This window comes from Marmota flaviventris, chromosome 5 (genome assembly GCF_047511675.1).
Source record: "Marmota flaviventris isolate mMarFla1 chromosome 5, mMarFla1.hap1, whole genome shotgun sequence".
Classification (NCBI taxonomy): Eukaryota; Metazoa; Chordata; class Mammalia; order Rodentia; family Sciuridae; genus Marmota; species Marmota flaviventris.
In genome coordinates this window covers 57,190,756-57,214,521 of record NC_092502.1, presented here as the reverse complement: position 1 = coordinate 57,214,521, position 23,766 = coordinate 57,190,756, and the positions used below count along the sequence as shown (strand labels likewise).

At 39.8% G+C, this 23,766-nt stretch overlaps 1 protein-coding gene across 1 annotated transcript in view; it reads right to left on the bottom strand.

Annotated features, from left to right (window-relative positions):
• The window catches only part of Megf10 (multiple EGF like domains 10), a 116,458-nt gene that overhangs the window by 4,398 nt on the left and 88,294 nt on the right, over positions 1-23,766 (bottom strand). The window contains exons 13-21 of the mRNA XM_027949340.2: positions 17,547-17,693; positions 16,191-16,325; positions 15,538-15,666; positions 12,103-12,231; positions 9,300-9,428; positions 7,066-7,194; positions 4,584-4,820; positions 3,281-3,408; positions 2,364-2,487 (exon numbers count right to left, since the gene is read on the bottom strand). Of these exons, the coding sequence (XP_027805141.2) occupies positions 2,364-2,487; positions 3,281-3,408; positions 4,584-4,820; positions 7,066-7,194; positions 9,300-9,428; positions 12,103-12,231; positions 15,538-15,666; positions 16,191-16,325; positions 17,547-17,693 (1,287 nt within the window). The remainder of the gene's footprint in view (positions 1-2,363; positions 2,488-3,280; positions 3,409-4,583; positions 4,821-7,065; positions 7,195-9,299; positions 9,429-12,102; positions 12,232-15,537; positions 15,667-16,190; positions 16,326-17,546; positions 17,694-23,766) is intronic.

The following is a 23,766-nucleotide window of genomic DNA, read 5'->3' as shown; positions in this document are numbered from 1 at the left end:
GAATGAGTTGAAGCTGTGAGACCAGCCACCCAGCAAGATTCTCTCTCCACTGACTTGTATGACCTTGAGCTGTTTTACAATGGAGCAGGCAGGCTTCCTCATAAACGCCTACATGTACCAATCCCCCAGATGCGTGCTCCATAGATCCAGAGTTTTCAGTGAAGACAGTATGTTCCCAACAATTAGTCCCTAAGGTGTTACTGAGACAGAAAGGAGAGATGTTTATAGGACCAGTGAAGTTATTATAGTAATTAAACAGAACAAAAGGACCTTTTTCCTCATTGCCATTGGTTGGCATCTTACTGAATATCAATTCATATACTTCTTTGGACTAAATTATAATTTAGACATTTAAAAATCTCTTTTAATGTTAAATGATTTTTACCAATAAGCATAATATAAATGTGATATATGTATAATTGTACTGTGTCTAGAAATACAAAGCTGTTGATAATATTGGTATAGAATGCAGATGAAAGTTAAAAATTTGCACTCACTTTTCTACTGAAACATTTCTATTTCTACAGTAAGAGGCATCCTTGAGCCCACAGGGATTGGTTCCTACATTCAGCGTTCACAGAGAAGCAATAACCAACTTTGAGCCCTAGCTTTCTTCCATACCTTCTTTGAAATTTTGGACAATAGAGTCAAACCCTCTGTGCTTCCCAATTCATGCACCTTTAGAACAAGATTTCTGGAATGCATGCCCAGTAAGATTGCCAGATTTGTGCAAGGTGAGGTGCAAGGTGATGTATATCACATTGTGATGTACATGTACCTAACATAAAGTTGGTCAGCTTCATTAAACACTTGATATTTTGATATAATCATTCTTACTGAAAATGCACTACTAGGTAAATCAGTTAATCTGACAAAACAAAAGCATGTTTCATGCAATCTTTGTGATGCATTTGTCCTAAAAAAAAATTTGTTGTTCATCTGGGCTTTCTGGCAACCCTACCACCAAATAAATACATGAGAAAAGGTTTGTTACCACTAAGGAATGCACACACATATTGGAAACTGTACCACAGTTTCCAGGAAACTGTGAATCACAGCTCATTAAGTGTGGACCAGGTACTCCCAACTCCTTTTCAGATGATGAAAACTTGATGAAAGTTTTCACTTGATGAAAATGATTTTCATAATAAAATAATGATTTTATTTGCCCTTTTCACTCCAATTCTCTTTCAAGTGTACAATGGAGTTTTCCAGAAGCTATGCAAGGTGTGAGATCACAGCTGACCAAATGTAGAAAATGATGAGAATCTAGATATTTTTCAGTTAAACCAGACATCTAGGAGATTTAGAAAATGTAAAACAGTGCTGGCTTTCTAATTTGAGGGGTTTTTGAAAATGCCATTTTTCCTAAAAACATGCTTTACACAATCACAAAAAGAGACATTATTATTTTAAATAAGTTAATGTTTTGGTATACATCTTAATGTGTCCTGAAAAGCTCATATTAGGCAATGAAGGAATATTCAGAGGTGAGGTGAAATGCTTAGATTATGAGAGCTAAAACCTCATCAGTGGGTTAAGCCCTTTGATGAAATAAAAATTTGAATGGACTACTGGCTGGTAACTGTAGGCAGGTGGGGTGTGCCTGGAGGAAGTAGTTTGCTGAAGGCATGACTTTGCCCTCCATCTTGTCCTTGTCCATGGCTCCAATCCCTCCCCGTTCCTTTCCTGGCTGCCTTGAGCTAACAGCTTTCCTCTGCCCTTCCACCATGATGTTCAGCCTTAACAATGGATCTGGTCAACCATGGACTACCCATATCAATGGTAGCACTTTGGGGGCCTCAATAATCTTTAAGAATATAAAGGGACCTGATTGCAAAAATTTGAAGACTACTGATTCTATTCCAGTTGGTATCTGTTTCCTCACCTGAAAGAGGGAGGGATGTTGAGCATGATGGCCAATATTAAAAGAGAACAAAGAGGAGCACATGGCCTGGCACCAAGGGAACAGTATTGAAAAACCAGCTCTAACTTTTTAACAGGCCACCTGGCCTTGTGCAAGTTCCTCAACCCCTTTATGACTCAGTTTCTCAACTTTCACATGGAGATGATGATAACACTGTCATCTGACAACTACCAGTACTTGTTACTCTCAGTTCTACCTGTCAGAGTACTTTCAGAGTATTTGTCTCTATCAATTCCTGGCACACAGTAGGAACTTAATAAACTTTGTTGAACAAATAGAAGACTTAGGATGGTAGTAAGTCCTATACAGGTGCTGGGCATAATTATGTGGTTTTTCTAATGTGTTTCTAATGTATCACTGTGGTACAGACACAGATCTGTGACTATTTCAGATGACAGAAGCTAAAGGAGCTTGCTGGAGTATGGGGTGAACGCACCAAGCTCGTTGAGGTAGCCACCGTGTTTCCAGTCTGCGGGCAGGGTCCCTGTGCAGTCCACCACAGGGCCTCTCTTCCCAGGATTCACGTTTTTAAGATTCACAAACAACTGATTGTTTTTTGACTGTTAAAAACATAAACAATAAAACATTTAAAGACAAGATATAATGTGGCACAACATAGTGTTGCCTATCTGAGGAAAAGCAAGCCCAGGTCTCACCACGGAAATGTTTGGGGTTAGGAGCACTTAGGGGGTTTGGGGCTTCAGTCTCTGCACACATGAGTTTCTTTATTTATAAAATGGGGACAATAATCGCTATTGATTTAAGGGATTGGTGTGAAGACTGAGTTTATATTTATAAAGTGGTTAGAAATGCTTGCTTGGCACATAGTATTAGCTTGTTGCTATGTGACTCTTTTTGACTTACCAAATTAACAATTCCATATGAGCCCACCCAAATAAACAAATGCTGTTACTAAAGTAGAACGGGGCTATAAAAGGGTACTGAAAGGAAATCAGTTGGGGAAAAAAATGTTGGTGATTTTACTCAGACTTGATTTTGCTATAGGGCTTTATGTTTTTATTAATGGCATTGTGAGACATTATTTTAAAAGCTCATTTAAAATTGGAAATATTTTTTTCCAGGAGGTGTAATGGAAACAGTACAGACAGGGAGACTGACTCATATAGCAGCTGCCTCACCCACTAGCTGGGCAGCCACCTGGAAGGGCGTGAAGCTCCCTGTTATATAGGATTTTGTCGGTAAACCTGAGATGCCATGCCATGCTCAGAGGGCTGTTTAGAGGAATTGGACAATGTATATAAAGCAGAGCAGCATGTGCAACCACAGCCCTGACTAAACTTGCTCCTTTCCTCTCTCCCTGCCTGCCTTCCAACTTGAGCCCCTTCCTCTTACCTTGGCAATGGTCATCCTGTCCCTGTTGTTGACATGAGGGGATGTGGCACACTGGGTAAGGGTGTGGTAACTGGGATTGGTGAAGTAGTGGCTGTTGGGATTTCCACCGTTGCTATGGGGCAGGGTTTCTGCAAGAAGAGAAAGAAATGGTAAAAATGGAAGGCTCCCTCGCATCTGTGGGAGAAAAGATAACCAAAATGACAGAGCAAATATTTGGACTGCTTCCATATTGCAAGCTGGGCAGCATCCCCTCCTGCCCAGCCCACTCAGCAAGGGTCCTAGACGGAGCAGGCATCTGCCCTTCTACCTGCCTCTGTGCACAAAGTGTGAAAGCATCCAGAGACAGCTGCTTTTAGCTCTGGGGCTAGTAAGAGCTGGGACAGCATAATTTGAAACTACTTCTGCTCCAACTGTCCTCTTTTAATTTTTAAACACTTGATTTTTTAAAATTTGGGTGTTATGGTTAGAATTCATTGTGATGTACATGCATCTAACATAAGTTGGTCAACTTCATTAAACACTTGATATTTTGATATAATCATTCTGTACTGAAAATGTACTACTATGTAAATCACGTACTTTACATATTCCCCCAGAATCATATTTATAAATATGTAACCAGCCTGAAATCCTTCATTAATTAATTGCTCCAAAATTAATAAGGATTTTACATTTTCAGATTCCTCAGTTTAAACGGTTACTTCTTTTGATGATTGAATGGGTCAATTATATATATGTATTCATTCCTTCATGGGGATTTGTGACAGAAAGGAAGATTTAGAAGAGCTTTCTAAAGCACTGCCTTGATTATTGATGATACCAAACAATGGTTTCAGATACAACTTGGTTTTTTTTTGTTGTTGTTGTTTTCAGTTAATGGCTCGTGTGGACTCAGAGACTGGAAGTCACTGTAGAAAAGACTGAAGGCCAGAGACACAAGACCTGGTCCACTTCCCTGAGCTGCTCCATGACCTTGGTAAACTTGACTCCTGACTCCTTCTCTCCCTTATCATACAAGACAAGAGCTTGGGACTGGGTGCCCAGCAAAGCCTCAATTCCCCAAATCCAAAGTAACCACACAATGAGCCCAATTTAAAAAGCCTCATAGAAAATGATGGGGTGGTGGTTTTACTGCTATTGAAATGTAAAACACATCTCTAAGCAATTTACATCTGTTTTGAACATGCAATCCTCCTAGGGAGAATGGACAGAAACAATGGACAACCAAACACCAAGTTTTAAAGACCCAGGACGAAGCCTAACTTTGCAAGGAGTGAAAGGCTTCTCATGACTCCAGTCTTGCCTGAAATGGTGTAGTCTGCATTGATGACCCGCATGGCAGGAGTGTAGGTCACTGCTGGCATGCTTGACTCCTTCCCCTTCTGCTTGTGTCTATAAATAATGAACAACGCCAGTAGGAAGAGAACAACGAGGACAAGAATGATGATGCCCGCGATGGCCCCGATCTGGTAGGAATCAGCAGGGAGGGCAGTGCTGGTTCGGCTTAGACTGTTCAAATTCCCAACGATTATAACACCAGCTAGGGAAAAACAGAAAAAAAAGAATTGGATAAAGAGGACAATGTGCAGGATAAGTGCTTGATTTCTATTTACAAAAATCTCCTACTGTGCTAATGCCTGGATATTTTCAGTTCATGAAATGTTAATTTGGAAACTTCTGGAAAGAGAGCAGGAAAAGAAAAACATTCTTCATTTTCAGATGTTGTTGGTTTGTCTATTCCCAGAGAAGGTCTGCTCTAAGCCTCAAAGAGACAGGAGTTGAACCCAAAGATTCAGCAGTAGGGTTTGGGAGCTTCTTACATATTTCAAATTTAAACCTTAAACTGGTGATTAATTTGGAACAATAATTTATCTAATTGTTGCTTTGTTTTACTTATTATTCATTATGGACCTTATACAGATATAAATTACAAATGCCCAACTCTCTAACTTAATATTACATTTATCCTTGGTGTTTCCAAGAGTAATTTTCTTTCCAAGCTAGCATAACTCCATTATAAATCTAGTCCAAGACCTAATTCCAGAGCCTTTTACCTTAGAAGAGATCTCATTCTGTGAAAAGTTATTTTCTATGACATTAAGATTTCTCCTGATAAAACCTGATAACATCACACTATAACATCACCCTTACTTATTAAACTCAAAATTCAGTTTTACTTAGTTCTTCTATCAAGTGAGAAAGCTAAGGGTTCCAATTTGAGAGTCGAGAAATTGGACATCTGAAAAAGTGACTCAGATGTTAGGAACTTTCCCTTTAGCTCCAAGGCTATAGTTTCATCATCTAAAATGAGGAAAGTGGCCTTTATGTAGCTGCTTTCTGCTTAGATAAATGCTCCTGTGACTTTATGATTCTTAACACTAGAAGAACCTCCGATAAACTATTTTCCCTGAAACATAGAGGACTAAGTTCTAGTGAGAGTACAGTGCATTTGTAATCATGATATGATAATGAGATATAACATCCAGCTGTGATTACAATCAAAGGTAAACTGTGAACATGTATGTTATTTTATTAAAATTTTCAAATATGGGAACTTATATGGTCTGCAGTTTAAGATGACCACCTGGACACGGTCCATGTTCACAGCCTTTCACCACCCACCTGCTTATTGCCACCAGACAGCACTGTGTGCAGTAGGAGCAGAGGCCCCCTAGAAGGAAGCTCCAGAACCATCAGAAGCTCCTTCTCAGAGGTCCCATCCACCCCAGAGTAAGAACTGCCCGGGTGAGACTATGTATATAAGAAATGTTCCCAGGTGACTATGATACACATCCTAGCTAAAAACCACAGACACAAGTTTCTTAAAGTATTCAACATATGCCTACAGTGACTTGGTCATTCTACTCCTAGCTATTCATCCAAGAGAAATGAAGTTCCATACATACATATGCTATTGTTCATAGTAACTTTATCTGTAATAGCCCCCAAACTGGAAGTAATCCAAATGTCCATGTATAGGTGATTGGTCACTAAATTATGGTCTATCCACACAATGAAATGCTACTTGACAACAAAAAGAATGGAACTATTGAGAAATAAAAGAACATGATTTATTTTAAAATAGTTATGCTGACAAACATAGGGGACAGTATGATTCCATTTATATAAAATTCTAGAAAATGAAAACTTATTTATAATAACAGAAAGTAGATTAGTGATTGCCTGGGGCCCAAGAACTAGTGGCAGGAAGGGGCACAAGGAAACTTATTGAGCTATGGAACTTGTCATTATTATGGGGATGGTTTCGTGGATATAAACATGTTCTAGATTTTATCAAATTGTATGCTTTACATATGTGTGTCTTTTCATATATTAGTTATACCTTAATAAAACTGAAAAAAAGAGCTCGGCATGTGGCTCAAGTAGTAGTGCGCTCACCTGGCATGCGTTAGGCACTGGGTTCGATCCTCAGCACCACATTAAAAAAATAAAATAAAGATATTGTGTCCACCTAAAACTAAAAAATAAATATTAAAAAAAACTGAAAAAAATCATAGCCCCATTAGAATGTTTATAGAATAACAGAACCTGGCATCAAAACTGACATTTTCTACATACCAGTTATGTGTCCTTGGGGAAATTACTCAACCCTTTTAAGATTTAGTTTCTAATCTGTAGGACATCAACAATACAGCATACACCCAGGCAAGTAACTACATAGACAGTGAGGATTACACTGGATCACAAGTGAAAATACCTGCCATTGTGTGTACCTGGTGGTCATGCAATACGAGGTAGCAGTTATTATTTACTAGTATCCTTACCTTGATCACATCGTGCCCCTTTCCATCCTGGGCTGCAGTAACAGGTCCCAGTGATGTGGTCGCAGGTGGAGTTGTTCATACAGTCACATATCTGGCGACAGCCATAGCCATAGGTTCCTGCAGGGCACTCTGGAAAAGGAGATAAAATCAGTGTGGCTCCCCAGTCTTGGGGATCTGAAGCAAGACTGTCTCTTACTGAATGTCCCTGTATATTAGGAGGTAAGCCCTTTCAGCAAGCTCCTGTTCAGGCAGACTTGTAATGCCCAGGGTGTCCCAGAGCTGGACAGCAGACCCTGAGTCTTGGTGGGTCTCACAGCCCAGGCTGCACAGGGCTAGAGATTGAATTACTCAAAATTACAGCTCCTGCCACTTCCGGCTGCTGTACACATACTTCCCTGATGCATATAGAAAGAGTCTGTGAAACTCCCATGAAACAGATAAACGTAATCATAAAGAGGAATTTGAGATGACTCTAGCAGGCAAAATTATGGCTGGAAGGGGCCTAGACTGAGAAGCCAACTAGAGAAGCTTCCTTAAGAACACCTGTATTTTATTGGAGATTTAAGGATCCTTCTAAATACACATACTCACTTGGATCAGAGGGAGTAGAAGTAGGGGAGGACAGTTTTGTTAATTTTCTTGGTAAGAACTTCATTTGTCAAAGAATGGTTCAGACTTTGGCTCTGCAAGTTGCAGTCAGACTAAAATAGTAAGATTCTTATGATGTATATAATAAGAATTATTATATACATCAATTTCAAAGAAGAGCATAGATAAGTCAAACCTAAAAATCTTCATGACAAAATACTGGTGTTTTTCATAGAGTGAGCAGCAGGGGGCAATGTGTTATTATTCGCTGAGGGCTCTGCAAACACTGGGATTCTGTTTACAAATGAGCACTGGGACAAGTCTTCAAAAATACAGACATTTAAATTTGATGTTCATAGTCATCGTGGAAGCATTTAGAGGCTTTTATTTAATAAGACCTTAATTAATCAGTCATCTGGCATTCAAATGGTGGTCAGTTTAGAGCCCATTCTGGTTTCCATGCCTATGTTTAAAAATTTACACATATACACACATACACAAAGAGGGGTGTACATGCCACCATGTGACTCAGTATCTGCTTTATGATTAAATGAAACAGATACAAAACTAAAACTGGGCTCTCACTGTCTTGAGCTGAACCCTTATATCACTCCTGTAGCATTTGCTAGAGGGAAGGTATGCAAAGATGAGCTGGGATTAAGCACAGGTGACTGAGACCACCTTGCTGCCCAGAGGATACGAGGTGCTGGTGGAGTGGAGGGAAGCGATGCTTTATTGCCAAAGTCCTGCTCTGCTGATACACCTCTCCAGGTCACACTGCCCCTATAACCATGTCTTCCTTGCTGTGCCCTTGCTAAGAGTGTACTCTCTGGTGAGCAGGAATTCTCCTGCACCTCTTCCTACCTCCTAGGTCTTGTACCATATATGAGTGTGCCCCCTATACTTCTCAGTCCTTATTTACTCATCTTAAATACCAAATGAAAGTTATAGAGCAAAGGAATGATAAGCTCATTTGAAATACTCAGTTCAAGGCTAAACCTGTGAGCAGATGCATAGCTGGGGGGTAAAAATGGAAAAACAAGGATAAGGAATTCCAATAGAATATGTTCTGAGTGGGATTAAAAAAAAATAAGGTAATATGTCATCTTGAAGGTTAAGACTATGATGAGTTGTTAGTGGAAACAGTATAAAAGAACCATGTAGAAAAAGCAGTCAAAAGGGTGCAACATTTGCACAGCCTTGTTCCTGAACCAGCTCCTGGAGCTGGTACTGAGCCCTCAGTCCCACTCCTCATCTAACACCCTCACCTCCAATTCGGGCCTGGCCTTGCCTCAGCCATGAAGCAAGCTTGACTGCCTCTGAGCAGCCACATTCCAAAAATAAAAGAGAGAGGAAGGGCGAGCCAGAAAGAATAGAATGGAAAATTTGAATTCTGTCCTCATCCTTGCAGTCACACCTCCTCGACCCAGAGTACTGAGTAATTTGCTCAGAAGAAGCATTTGCAGGGAAAGACAACAGCAAGGATCCCAGGGAGGGGAAGTCACCTGTGCTGGTAAGTAACCAGCCATCAGCTCAAACCACATAAAAATTGCAATAATTCTGCACTTTAATATTTCCAAGCATGCAGGAAAATTGATTCCAAGGGAAAGAATTCCTGTCTAGTGACCTCATGCTCTCATACTCACTCTGCTCACAGTGCCTCCCCATGAATCCCGTGCGGCAGGTACACTGTCCAGAGATGTGGTCGCAGTCGGCTCCATTTTGACACTGGCATATCATTGCACAGTCCTTGCCATAAAACCCCAGAGGACATCCTGTGCAAGGAGGGAAGATAGCTGGGGTCTGAAAGCTGCTGAGGAAAAACACAGCTCCTGCCTCCAACACAGTTGTGTTTAAACTTCAAGGCTACTGAACCATTTGAGAATAAAGACAGTAGTGCATATGTCAGCTTGTCACAGGGCTTCTTAGAAGTTCTAAGAAGGGGTCTTGTAAGTAGGTTGTAATTCACAAATAAGAGGCAGAAGAGTTCCATACCTATCAGTGTGACTATCACTGGTACCCTTGAATGCAAGACTTCTGTTTTCTAATAGCATCCCTTGAAGCCTGTGCATCGAAGCTGTGGAGTATTCTACATACTAGCTATGTGACCTATGCCATTTTTCTCATTCTTCACTCAACTACTTTTAATCCTGGTCTCAAATTCCATGGACTAAATTATTAATTATTATGTCACAATAATTAATAATATAATTATTTTAATTATATTAAAATTATCTCCATGCTTTTACTTGTAGTACAGAAAGCCTCCAATTCTGCTACTAGTTTTGTCCACTGCATCTGTAATTAATTTAGACAATATTATCAACCTCACCAAAGAGGCGTGGTTAAACGCTTAACTTAAAAACAACTGTGTTTCACTGGTGCTTTGAAAAAAGCAATAAGTCTTCACACTGCTCCCCAATTTCCAAGGCTTAGAACACCAGGACCCTTGGGCTAAAGACACGCACAAGCTCTATTGGCTCACAGGGCTGGCAGCTGCCCTGCAGGAGGTTTGGGGGCTCTCTGACACACAAGATGCTTCAGTACAGGCTGATTCAATGGCTGTTTCCAAAAGTTACATCTGCCTTTTATTTTCCTGTTTTCTTATGGTGAGACCTAATGAAAGCCTGACTTTCAAGAACAGAGACAGCACACAGGTGCCAGCCTGTGAGACATTCCCCAGTGTCATGTGTTTATTTAGCACCTACTATGTACTAGATTCTTTTAACAAATTCTCTCACTTAATGTTTACAGCAGCCCAGAAATGCAGGGATGATGTTCCCATCTTACAATAAGAACCAAGTCCCAAGTATTCTGTCACATAGGTAGCAAATGGCAGAACAGCAGGACCATGATACAAACACAGGGAGGTCTGTCTTTAGATCCTATGGGGCTCCCAATATATCACGTTATGTCCACGTAAAAAGGTCCTCTGTTTGAAGCAGACCCCAATTTTTAGAATTATAAATTATAGCGTATAAGTACTTTAAGGAATTCAAAAATATAGATGTACAATCTCTGGAGAATATGTTTGGGACAACCTCTTTCCTTGCCATTTATCCCTTTCAAATCTTGGTTAAATGGCTACTCTCCCTTCTAGAAAATTTGAAAAGTCTTGTTCAGACTACTGTCTAATTATGTTCACTAATTAGTATTAAATAAGAATCGCCCAATTTCTGACCTGTCTTTCCTCCTCAGTTCATTGCTGGAATTTTAAATCATATGTTATTAATAATAACTATAAAACTATAATTATAAAGTAATAATGTTCCTCTCTTGTCTCCTTCATTCCATTGAAAATAATAAGGCAAAAAAAAAGTTTTTTCCAATGATTCTCAGCTATGGAACACTTTGTACAGAATAGTCGATTATGCTGTCATGGTGTTGATATGTGGTATCCCTCAAAAGTTCATGTGTAAGACAATGAAATTCAGAGGCAAAATCATTAGCTTATGAGTATTATGACTAATCAGTGGATTAATCCACTGATATGGATTAATTGGGTGGTAACTGCAGGCAGGTAGGGTGTAGCTGGAGGAGGTAGATCACTAGGACTGTGCCTTTGGGGCCTTTGTCCCTGGTGAGTGGAGCTCTCTCTGCTTCCTGGTGCCGTGTCCTGAGTTGCTTTCCTCCACCATGCCCTTCTGCCATGATGTTTTCTGCCTTACCTCAGGCCCAGAGCTATGGAGTTGGCCAGCCATAGATTGAACCTCTGAAATTGTGAACCAAAATAAACATTTCTTTTTTTAAGGTGTTCTTGTCAGGTATTTTGGTCACAGTGTCACAAAGCTCACTAAAATAGATGCTAAAAAGTCTCATGGAAGAAAAAATGGCTAGGACAGTATAGGACACAGAATGTGAAAAAGAACTAGAACAGTGTCCTCAAAATAATGGTCTTGGAATGGCACTATCACCAGTCAGCAGACAGGCAAATTCTCAGATCCCAGCACAGACCTACTGAACCATTCACTCTGGGGGAGAGACCAGAATGCTATTTGCCCACTCATTTGAGCAACTGTGAATCTCACTAAAGTTTAAGAACTACTGAATTCCCTCTTCTCCAATGGCACAAAGTAAGTTAGGAAGTGAGGCTGGTTGTCTTCCCTAACTTTCTAACTTCTTATCACTTACCCTGGCATGCACTATTAGAATAAGTGATAGGGAATTTGCACGATATAAATAGGGTCTGGCTGAAGGAGAAAAGAGAAAGAAAGTATATACCATTCCACATAGCATTATTCTACCTGATGTCCTGATATAACCTAGAGACAGAATACTTGGAAAGTGGTATCTCTTAACTGCTTAGAGAAATTCAGATATCTAGAGGTCATTGGGAAGATGAAGTATTCCATGAAGAGACCCTCGGTGAGCTTAGGTGGTACAAAGGGTGAGGCTGTTTACTCCTGAATATGGTTCCCCTTAGTGGGCCTCAGAAGGCTCCTTGCTTACTCTGAGTGCAGTAGAGTCCTGTCCAGCCAGGAGTGCATTTACATTCCCCATCATAGGCACTGCAGAAAGCCCCGTTGTGGCAGTTGCAAGTGTGGATGCAGTTTGGGCCCCAGTGGGCAGGTGGACATGCTAAAACCATAAAAAGCATGGAGAGGCATGTTAGAGTTGAGACCAGCACCAAGCAGAAGGAATTCCATTCACCCCTGCACAGTTCCTCATATGTGGAAATTAGAGGTATACAGAGGACTAAAATAACATGTTAAACCCACAATTTAGTTGTACATGGTGGCTTATCCTAGTAACTTGGGAGGCTGAGGCAGGAGGATCGAAAGTTTGAGGTCATCCTTAACAACTTAGCAAGACACTATCTCAAAATAAAAAAATAAAAAGAGCTGTGGATGTGAATCAGTGGTAAAGCATACTGGGTTCAATCTCCAGTACTCCTCCCCACCAAAAAAAAAAAAAAAAAAAAAAAAAACTTTCACAATTTAGTGAAGAAGGTCCAAATTATGCACTAAGACTCAAAAGGCAATGCTGACTGTAGCCATGACCATCATTCCTGACAGACACATTCATTCAAAACCACAGAATGTAGTGATGGCAAGAATCATCTCAAATTTACAGATTCAGTTATTAAACAAACACATATTCCACATCTATTATGTGGCAAGACTGTTCTGGGCACAGGGAGATAGCAGAGCACAAGACCAAGTCCTAGGCAAACCACCCTCTGGATGCTTATATTTGAGTAGAGGAGGCAGCAAATCAGCCCATTACTCAACCAACTGAAAAAAAAATGATGGCAAGCGTTATGAAGGAAATAAAATTGTAAGGAGGACAAGAAGGTTGGGAGCTACTTCTTTAAGAGAAGCCTGTCCAAGGAGAGGCCATTCCAGCAGAGACCAGATGGGGAATGTTTGACTTGGAGACCCCCAGGTCATGCAATGCATGTCTCTGACTTCGAAATCCTGCATTTGTCAGTGTATTCCAGGGTTGTGGCTATAGGCTGGTTTTCTACCCTAAGGCTGCAATTAAACTCTTAACTGGAAGAAGCAGAAAATAATAACTCAGAATCATTAGGGGTCACTGCCAATGGAACAGCAATCAATAAGTCAGATAATGGAAGATTATGAGGTAAAATAATTTGATTTACATCCCCCCAGATTTTTATTCATACAAATGCTTCAGGAACATAATTTCTTACAAGGATTACATGTAATTTATATAGGGCTACTCCATAGGGAATATGGACCAATAAAAACAATAAATAGTCTGAAGCAATTTTAAATGAAAAAAAAAAAAAACCTCCCATAATTGTGTAAATCATTTGTGTTCAAGAGTAAGGGAAAAATTTCATGGCTGATCCTCAAGATCTAGTGTGAATACTAGAGTAGATTTTTGAGGACAACACTTTCTTATTTTACAGAGGGTTAGACTAAGGTCTAATAAAGTTAATAGTGACTTATCCAAGGTCACACAGATTAATAATAATATCCACTATTTGTTTGGTTAATACAGTTCTTTTCTTCTAAGGCCACAGAAAAACTCAGGGTGGAAATGATTAAGCCTGTAGCTCATCTGACATTTGATGCAGCATTCTTTACCTGAAATAACTGATTCCTTAGATAATATTTAATACATTTTTTGTAAACCCTTTTATGTTCATAATAGATTTTAAAATTTTTTTAGTTGTAGTCAGACACAATACCTTTATTGTATTTACTTATTTTTATGTGGTGCTGAGGATCAAACCCAGCACCTTGCATGTCCTAGGCAAGGGCTCTACAGCTGAGCCACAACCCCAGCCCCTCATAATAGATTTTTTTTAAGGTAAACTACTTGCATTAGGCTTTACTCCCTATAGTGGTTGTGATCAGAGAATGGGGATAAGAATCAGAATTTTTATATTTTAAAAAGTAAATGGAGAGATAGGGCTTGAAAAAAATCATTTTACCAAGGACACCTGTCCCTTTAAATGCATCCCTTTAATTTTTCAAAGTCTCTGTTTTCACTGTGTGGACTTTTCTCTTTCTAGACAGGTTGAAAATCATCCAAGAAGAAATATTAGATGGTTCCACAGAGTCCATAAGGGAATCAATGAAGTCAATGATCCCCATGAGAAGCAAAGGCTTTTGCCAAATAAATCAGCATCCTCTAGAGTGATTATGGGAACAGGAGACACGATTGTCTCCATTCATAGTGGTGTTCCCATTTTTGTTCCCTCTAGCACATTCCTCCTCCAAATGAGGAAGTGACCAACTTCCAAAATAAAGAGTACTCTAAATAAAGCACAGTATACCCATCATGCAATGGCAATGATATTGGGGCTTGTTTTTCTCCCTAACTGTGTCATTCAGTTTCAATATCTGTTCCTCTACCCGTCCCTGTGTCATTCTGAGTTGGATTCCTGCAACTGATGATAGATTTTAAATGTAGATTTGAATAGTCTGCTGTTACTTCTGAAGTGCTCCCCCCCACAAACAGTGAAGCACATACCAAGGAGTTATATCTGATAACACTTCACCAAAGAGCTACAGTGGGCTTTGCCTCCTTACTCCTCAGAAATGGGAACAGCCTGCCCTACTCAGGGCAAAAAACAACATTGAGAAGAAAATCTTCAGACAAAATATATTGCTCATCAATTAATATTTGCAGATAATAACCACAGAGTCTGAAATAAGTAGCCAAAAAAACCACCATGTAAAATCAGTACCTAGTCATTGTTTGATTTGCTTTATGTGCATGGTGAGTGGGTTCAACATAAACTGAGTATGTGCTATGAAATTTATAGTGAATGGAATCAGAGTACAGCTGCACGTATGTTATCCTTGGTCAAAAGTTGAGAACTAAAAGTTGCACTGACCCTTTCAAAGCATTAACCATTTATGGTCAATGGCACATTTTCATGACATTGATGATCTAAAAGTCATCTACACAGTTCCTCCTAGGGTCACACAATCCCTGTCTGAAATACAGTGGTATGGGGTAGGGTGAGGGGGTAGGGGTAGCAAAGGTGAAATTGAGCATATGAGCTGCAGTGAGGTGGGTGGTCTGCTCACAAGCCCAACAGGTTTCTAAGGTTCACCTCATTTAAATTCTTCTTCATGTGCCCATAATTAACTCTCCAGATAAAAACAAAATAAAGAGATAGATTTCTAAACACGCTTATTTTTTTTTTTTAAATCAATGGATGGTGAGTCATTGAAAAGCAAATAGGTAAATTATTACATATTTAGGTTTTCCCCAAGACATCATTTGGATTTAGATATAGAATCATTGCAGAGAATTCTTAATGGGAAGAAAGGAATTCAAAAACTAGAATGCATTTTATAACTGGTCACATATTCTTTCCTGATTGTACAAACACTCATAAGTAAATTCTAAGGCACCTGAAAACAAACAATGGGTAATCAGTTGTTCTCCAACCAGACTTACGTTGAGAGCAATCACTGCCAATCCAACCTGGGTAGCACTGACAAGACCTGTCAATGGGGTTGCAGGTACCGTTGTTGGTGCAAGTACAAATCCCTGCACAATTCTTCCCAAATCTGCCACTGGGACACACTGTGAAAAAGCCACATGTTAGTAATTCACATCACAACCCATCTCACAGAATCCTAAGCCCTTAAGGACAAGAAACGACTTCAAAGGTCACCAACCCAGTTGCCCATTTAGTAGCTGCCTCTGCTAGCCAGCATCCCTCATCTTGAATGGGCTTGTTTTTACAAACACATGAGCCAAAGACTCTCATTAAGGCATCACGAACCAGGAGACCTCATCTGATTTCTAGAAATCTGACTTCATGGCTTCTCACTCAGGGAGTCAACATCCTTCCTCATATTGATTTTTCATGGGAGGATGTTTCCAATTAAAACTGAAGAGTAGTATAGTTCAGAGAATAGAGAGCTTTTGTCTGGCATGGCAAGCCCATGTTTCCAAAGCTCCAAGGCATTTCAGAAGCTGCAGACACCGCATCCTAGAGGGCTTCAATGGCTGACAGCTGCAACGGTATCCTTCAGGAAGTCTGAGAACAGAGCATGGGGCTTGCTCAACTCCACGCATCTCTTTCCAAAACCTCCATGCCTCACCTTCATTGCAGAGGGCACCCGTGAAGCCAGGCAAACAGTCACAGAGGCCTGTGATGTGGTGGCATGGCCCGCTACTGTGGACACACTGGGGACATGTCTGGCTGCAGCGATGCCCGTAAAAACCAGGGGAGCAGACTGAAAACACAATAGAAATAGTTACCTTTCTGAGATGCATTTACCTCATATTCTACATCAGGAGCTAGTTAAAGACTTTGATGTTTAAAAACTTCAATGAAACAATGATATTGAGAATTTTCCAAGTATAAAACAAGAACAAGGACAAGAATGATGTAACTTTTGAGTAAGGAAAAGAAGCCAATAAACTGAATTGCTCCAGGGCAAGCGAATGTCTTAGTCCTTTTTATTTTTCTATTTATTTTCTATCATTAGTTCCAGGATGGGCAGGGAGCAGGGACACAAATAATTTTTGTTGAACAAATAAAGAAATGAAAAAAATTAGATACTAGTAAGTTCTAAATAAGCTGCTGATCCTTTTATTCTTTAGGAATCAGTATTGGTAATACATAGATCTATAGATAAAATTAGATCTTTCCTCCTCAGAATGACCCAGGTCCATGATCATACTGGAAATCAAGTAAGCAAAATGCTACATTCTTAGGTGCTTCCCAAGGCTTTAATCAGATTTAAACAGAGGGTAACTGCATGGACTCTTAATGGTAACAAAAGAAGAAACTTAAAATGTTAGAACAGTGTATCTTCTAATTAGGTATAGATTCTTTCCTGATAACCTTTACTAAAAGATGTAGTAAAATGTTATAGATCAATTCTTAACCTAAAAATTAGTAAATATAGTAAAATTTTATAGATCGTTTCCTAACTCAAAAACTCTATCAACCAATGTCAACAGTCCCAATTTTTAACTTTGCAATTCTCTTTTCCCCGTAACCCTGACATTAAGATTACTAGCAGATGTATGATTTGCCTCAAGGTTTGGCTGATGTTGACTTCTGGTAATTGAGGTAAGGCCAATGCCAAATTGCTGAATAAAATATTTACAGGTCAGTGGATTTCTGGAACACCATTTGCAAGCTCTCAGGAAAAAAAAATCAAGAATCATATCCGGTTTCTGGTGCCAATGTGGCAATGAAATCATGACTGGGAAGAAATGGTTAAAGCCCCATCTGTTAGGTTAGTCCTGAAGGGTGAAGAGAATAAAGTTATGGGAAAGTTTTATTGGGGACAGTTCTGCAAAGGAGAGGAGACTATTACACCCTCCTCTGCCCTTGGCTGCAACAGAACATCACTATACACTGAGAGGAGAAAGAGAGGTCATTATTTTGTATCTAGTGCCCAGGGAAGGACAGATGGAAATTATCCCTCTAATGAGACACTTACTTCGCTGACAAGTGGTACCTCGGAATCCTGGCGCACACTCACAGATGCCGTCATCTGGGGAGCACGAAGCCCCGTTTTTACAGTAGCAAGGCAGGGAGCAGTTGGGACCCCAGCGTCCCTCAGCACACACGCTATCACAGTGTACACCTGAAACAACGCACAGGGGGCAGGGCTGAGGGAGAGACCACGTGGGGGCTTCTGCAGACGCTAATTAAAGAGGAGGACTAAGTGCACAGTATTAAAACTGAGTATCCTGGGCAACAGATTATCATCTTATCAACACCCAAACACAGAAATATCCAATGTTAAAATAACACCCAGAAGTCTTCTCTATGCAGTCACAAGGAAGGAATAAAACACCTTTGCTTTATCGATTTTTCTTCTTTAATAGGAAGGAGAAACAGGGAAGCCCAGGGCTCTGTCTATTGAAGGTAAAATTTATCAAAAATACTATTGATTTCCTTCTTTTCCCCATTTTTTGTTTTCACGGAGACATGAACAAAGTGTACAATGATAAGGCACAGCACACAGTAGCTAAATTGTTCTACCTCGAGAAAACCCTATTGTGGAGTAAACAAATAAACATGGTCTTAAAATATTTTGTGGATAGATTGTGCAGAATATTTTGTTAGAAAAAATACCTAACACTTTTCACCAAATTCCTCTTTAAAAATTTAATCTCACATTGAGTAGAGGCAAAGTTTCACATTTTCATAATTATTATTTATAGCTATTGGCTAAGCTATTGATAATTATGAAATGGCCACAGATGTTGAACTCTTGTTTTGGAAACAGAAAAACTTTAGCATCAGTCATGAATGAATATACAGACGTCCAAAGGAAATATCAAGGAAAACCAAGATTTCAAAAAGGAGAATAAAACTGGTTTTATTTGAAGTACATGGAAGTCTCTCATAAGATTGCATTTGAAGTAAAACCAGGGTCTCTCTCTTTTTTTTTTTTTTTAAGTCAGAATTCTCCACAACTCAGAGAAATGCCCTTCCCATTGAAAGGCAATGAGTTACAATTAGTAGTGAACTGGGGACTGCTGGCCTCAGACCAAAGGGAAACACGGTAAGAACAAGCACGCACACCCTCCAGGATTCCAGAACACGATCAGCTCTAAGGGTGATGAACAGGCCATGTTCTGCATTCCGGTTTTTGCTTCAAAAGCAATTAAGAGAAAAGTCATTGTGGCCAGAACCTTAACACGGAGCACTCCAACACTCCAAAGTGGGTGCTGCTAGTTGGTACACAGCCATTTCTTCTAAATAATAGTTTCCCACTTTTTACTGTTCCTGCTTTGCTCCTTCTGAAAGTCTCCCACGTGGTAAAGTCTGTTAAGTAGGCATGAAAGCGCACAGACCTCGTTGTGTCTAACTTGAATCAACAATAGACTTCATTTCAGCTTGGAATGCTGGCTGAAGAAAGGAGACCGGGTCCCTTTGTAAAGCTGATTGGGATTTAAATGTTCCCCATAAAATAAAATATGTGATCTGGGCCCACTGGGTTATTTTTCCCTCATGTTCAAAAAATATATTATCTTTCAAGTCTCTTTGAGAAAGCTGTGAGGGAACTGCAAACTCTACCCTCTCCAAATATGACACACCAGCAATGGGATCTTAAGCCATTCATTCTAGCAGAAGCACCAAATACACTGAGTGATAGTCCACTTCATAAGGAAGCTGCAAACCTAAACTTTGTTTTGTGAATGTAAAGAAAGTACCAACAGGTCTAACCTGTCTGTGCTTTATTCTCAGTTCCAGGAATTCAGGTCCTAATCTCTGACTATAACCAGGCTCCTGTTTAACAACAGCTAAGATGGAGACAACTGCTTCACAGAGATTCAGACAACCCTGGGCATTTTAGTCTGGAATCATTAAGGGAAATCTCAGTAAAAAGTTTAAAGAAGTATAATGATGCTGCCACATCAAAATTTATAACAGCTCAATTCACAATAGCCAAGCTATGGAATTAACCTAGGTGCCCTTCAATAGATGAATGGTTAAAGAAAATGTGGTATATATACACAATGGAATACTACTCAGCCTTAAAGAAGAATGAAATTATGGCATTTCCATTAAATGGATGGAACTAGAGACTGTTATACTAAGTGAAATAAGCCAATCCCAAAAAGCCAAAGGCCAAATGTTCTGATATGCAGATGCTAATTCACAGTAAACTGAAGTAAGGGAAAGGAGGATGGGAATAGGAAAGACTAAATTGGACATAACTTTCCTATATTCTTATATGAATACATGACCAGTTTAACTCCACATCATGTACAACCACAAAAAATGGAAGTTATACTTCATATATGTATGATATGTCAAAATACATTCTACTGTCATGTATAGCTAAAAGAACAAATTAATTTTTTAAAAAGAAAAAAATAAGTTTGAAGATATAGAAGTTAAGTGATTATCCAGTTAATCTGATAATAATCCTGAAAATTAGTACTGATTTTTGATACTTTTTTGGTGGAGTGGCATTTGGGAGATTGAGATTTAGCCATTTAGTTTATCTACTACTTGCCAAATCATTACTTACACATTCCATTCTTATGGGGTAGAGTACATTGTTGGTCAAAGGCATCTGCTGCTCTTTTACATTATAGACATCATGATTCACACACAGCTTAGCACACTCTCAGTCAGAGCATGTTAGGAAAAATGACAATAGGCCAGATTGGCACTCTGAATAAAGTGATGCTTTATCTCATATCTGCTTCCTCTTCCCTTAAGAGGTTTGTCCAGCTAGTTAGCATAATCATCAGTCATAATCAACTTTATCAAGGTGATTTCCATATAAGCAACAAGGCAAGGAGATCTATTGCAAAGGTAAGCTTGTCTCAGTGATTTACCCATCATTTCTTTCCCAGACACTCAATTCTAGGGGTCATCTATCAACCTTCAGCCTCCAATCATATCAGCATATTTCAGCCAGAACCAAGCTTACTTTTAAATAACTTTTATTTTTAGACTGCAAATAAATCTTTCCTTTGGATATAAATTATAAACATTCTACTATCAAACACTTCTTAAAAATTCAAACCCTTTTAATCTAGCATCAGTAAAAATAAGTCATCATTTTGCAGATATTAATGCTTAATTTCTTTGAAAACAAATATCAGGTATGTCTCTCCAGGGGTCAAGTCCAGCAAAAGATGGAAAGCCGACTTCTTCCTCATCCTTTCTCCCACAGCTACTCCTCCCCCATGGTCCCTCCCTGCCTCTGCCACCTTGCCTTCCATTTATGGTCTGGGAAGGACAAAATAAATCTATTATTGCTGAGGTGTGCCTGGTCTGGAGAATATGAATATTTTAAGAGAGCACACATTTTAGGAGCCTAAGAAATAAATATCTAATTGTGGAATTTCCAGTGATGAGGTTTCATGGTGGAGTCTTTGGTAAGTGCTTCTCTACAATACACCTAAGTATAAGGCTGCTGATTTGACCTCCATGTCAGGACAATGCAGCGGTGAATTGTATTCCAGGATAAATAGTTGTAAGTCTGTTTTAACCATAAAGTTTGGTTCTGTGTGTACGTGTGTCTCTTATTCCTTAATCATTTCTATGGGTCTCATCTTATTTTTGGCCAATTTTGCTAAAGTCTTATAATACATCTTTTTGTTTCCTTGATTACCAAAGATGGAGAATAGAATTTAAGTTAATAAATATTCAAGAAGTCCAACCAGATGCTGGCTTGCTGGTGAGATGTTCTTTAGGAACAGGAACTCCAGGGCAATAATGGCCACAGATCAGAGACATCTAGCTTTGTCTAGGGACAATGGCCAGGGAAGGAGGTGGCTTGTCAAAGTGGGAAGAGGGCTCTGGGTTAAGGGAATAGAGAGTCGGCTCAGAGGCCCAAAGAAGGATGTATCTAACCTTTAGGAATTGCAAATTTCAACTGAAACTCAGGGGCTGGGAAGAGCAGGTGAGGTGGGTGAGCAGTCAGGCCGCGGCCACATTGAGGGAAACTAAGAACGCCATGCTGTGGACTGTGAGCCTCCTCCTGGCGTTACCAAAAGAACAATTTTTAAGAAGGATAGAGCGTAACTACATTTGTGTTTTATAGGAGGGCAGAAGATGGTGTGCAGAGGGGATCTGAGAACTCTGTAAGAGAGGTTGGTGCCTGTACATGGATTGTGTTACATTAATATTTGAATCGATCAATAAGCCCAGTTCCTCTTCTCTACGTGATATTCAGGACTCCTTTCCAATTGGGGGAGCAAACACAGCATGTTTTGCTTCCCTGAAGAAGTTTTTATTCAAATCAGGAAGCCCAACGTCTTCCAGGGTAAGTACCTAAGTGGTCGCCCTTTCCACCTATGGAGGTAGAAATGGCTGATCTCCTTGTTTTTGAGTAGATAAGCTTCCAGGAGCTCAGGCCTGTGTGTTTTTCATGTTGAACCAGATTAGAGCAATGAAAAATTATGAGATACCTTAACAAAATTTCCTTGGAATGTTTTTTTTTTACAAAAACATTAACACTAATTACCTTAGGAAATAACTTCCCAAAATATTTAGAAGAAGCAGCAAACAAGGAAGGGGGTAGCTTTAAATTTGTGGAGACCTATGGTTCAATAGAAGCATCTTTTTTTCCCTGATAAATGTTCCAATGCTGATAAGGAGATCTGTGAGGAACTGTTTTTGCCAGGACTGAGGACAAAGAGCTCTTTGATAGCCCTCATGAGTTGCTAGGCGATGGCTGAGTGATCGTGATAAACTTCAGCTAAGCAGCTCTAAAGAAATGTCCGTGCATTTAATGCCTGATGCATTATGCTGGGGGGGCCTCAATGTGAAACCAGCATTCAGCAGGCATTGCTTATGGTATGAATGCAGTAAATAGATCATCTGGGGTGTCATTATTTCCCCTCTTAGACATACAACTCCCAGTCCTTAATTGTTTATATTTTTTATATTGCTTAATTGTTTATATTCCCTAGGCCAGTATTGAAATATTTGGGGTGTTGATCCCAGCCAAAAAACTTTTAAACATATATTAAAGGGAGAGATGTGTTAATAATAATTGTGTTTGATAACTGTAGAAGGGAAGTACTCTAACATTTAGACGTAACACTTTTTCTGCTTTTCTGTGGCATGAGAAGTGATTCACCCTGTCTCCACCTCTATCTGTAGTGTCTGCCCTGGTAGAAGGTGAGCTTTGTGCAGGATGGGGATTGACAACCTCCATCTCCCAATCCCAGCCCCCATACAGTATGGTGGCAGAGAACTTCAAGACAATTGACAGATGGCTGCTAAATCTTCCTATTTGGATAACTATGGATTTTAAAGATCCACTAAAACAGTATTTCTTCATATAGGTAACCAAGCTGAGATAAAGTCTTAGTCATATAAGTTAGCGATGTCTGCATATGTAGATGCAAGACCAAAGCACTGGAGAGTACTGCCTTTCTGTGTCTGGGCCCAGATAAAATGGCACAGAGTGGACTGCTGGGCAGCTGGAGCCATCAGGAAGCTTTGGATTTTTTTCCACAGCCTCTTTCCTTTAGGTGTGGGGTGCAGGGGATGAGCATCTCCTTCTATCATCACTTCAGGGACTCAAACTTCTGCTTTAATATGACTTCCTCTCCTAAAATCACACAGACACCAGCAGACATACTATTCACCACTGGGTGCCCAAAAGGGTCAGATAGTGAGTCCTTTTCACTGGGTGCATTCTCATTAACGTTATTGCCTCCAACTTGGCTTTGCAGGTATATGTCACTGGACAGAGGAAGGGAGGTCTTCCCTTATTGTAACAATTCAGGTATCACTAGCCTCGTGGGAGATCTTGGGGACAAATCAGTCCCTGAAGCAGCAGTTTACTTGTGGTGATTGGGGTCACTTGGAAAGGAGAGCTGCAAAGAGGGCTGGACCACAACAAGTCTTGTTCTGCTTGCTGGGAAGAGTGAGGAAGCTGGATTCTTCTCAACTTTGCTCAGGGGCTACTGCTCCCAATTCTCCTCTTCCTAACTGGGCTTGAGCACCTCACTCTTATGCTATTCTCCATTCCCCTCCTTAGCATGATACCCTGCCTTGCTAGTCTCTCATTCCCAAGAGACCAAGAGGTCGCTTTGGTGTCCTGACCTCTTTTCTGACAGTTCAGAATTCAACTTTTATTCTAGTGTAAATGCATACTGAAACCTTCTCTTTACCATTGGTTTTGCTTGTGTCAAAGAAATGCCCCCTGCACCCCAAGTTCTTCAATAATTATA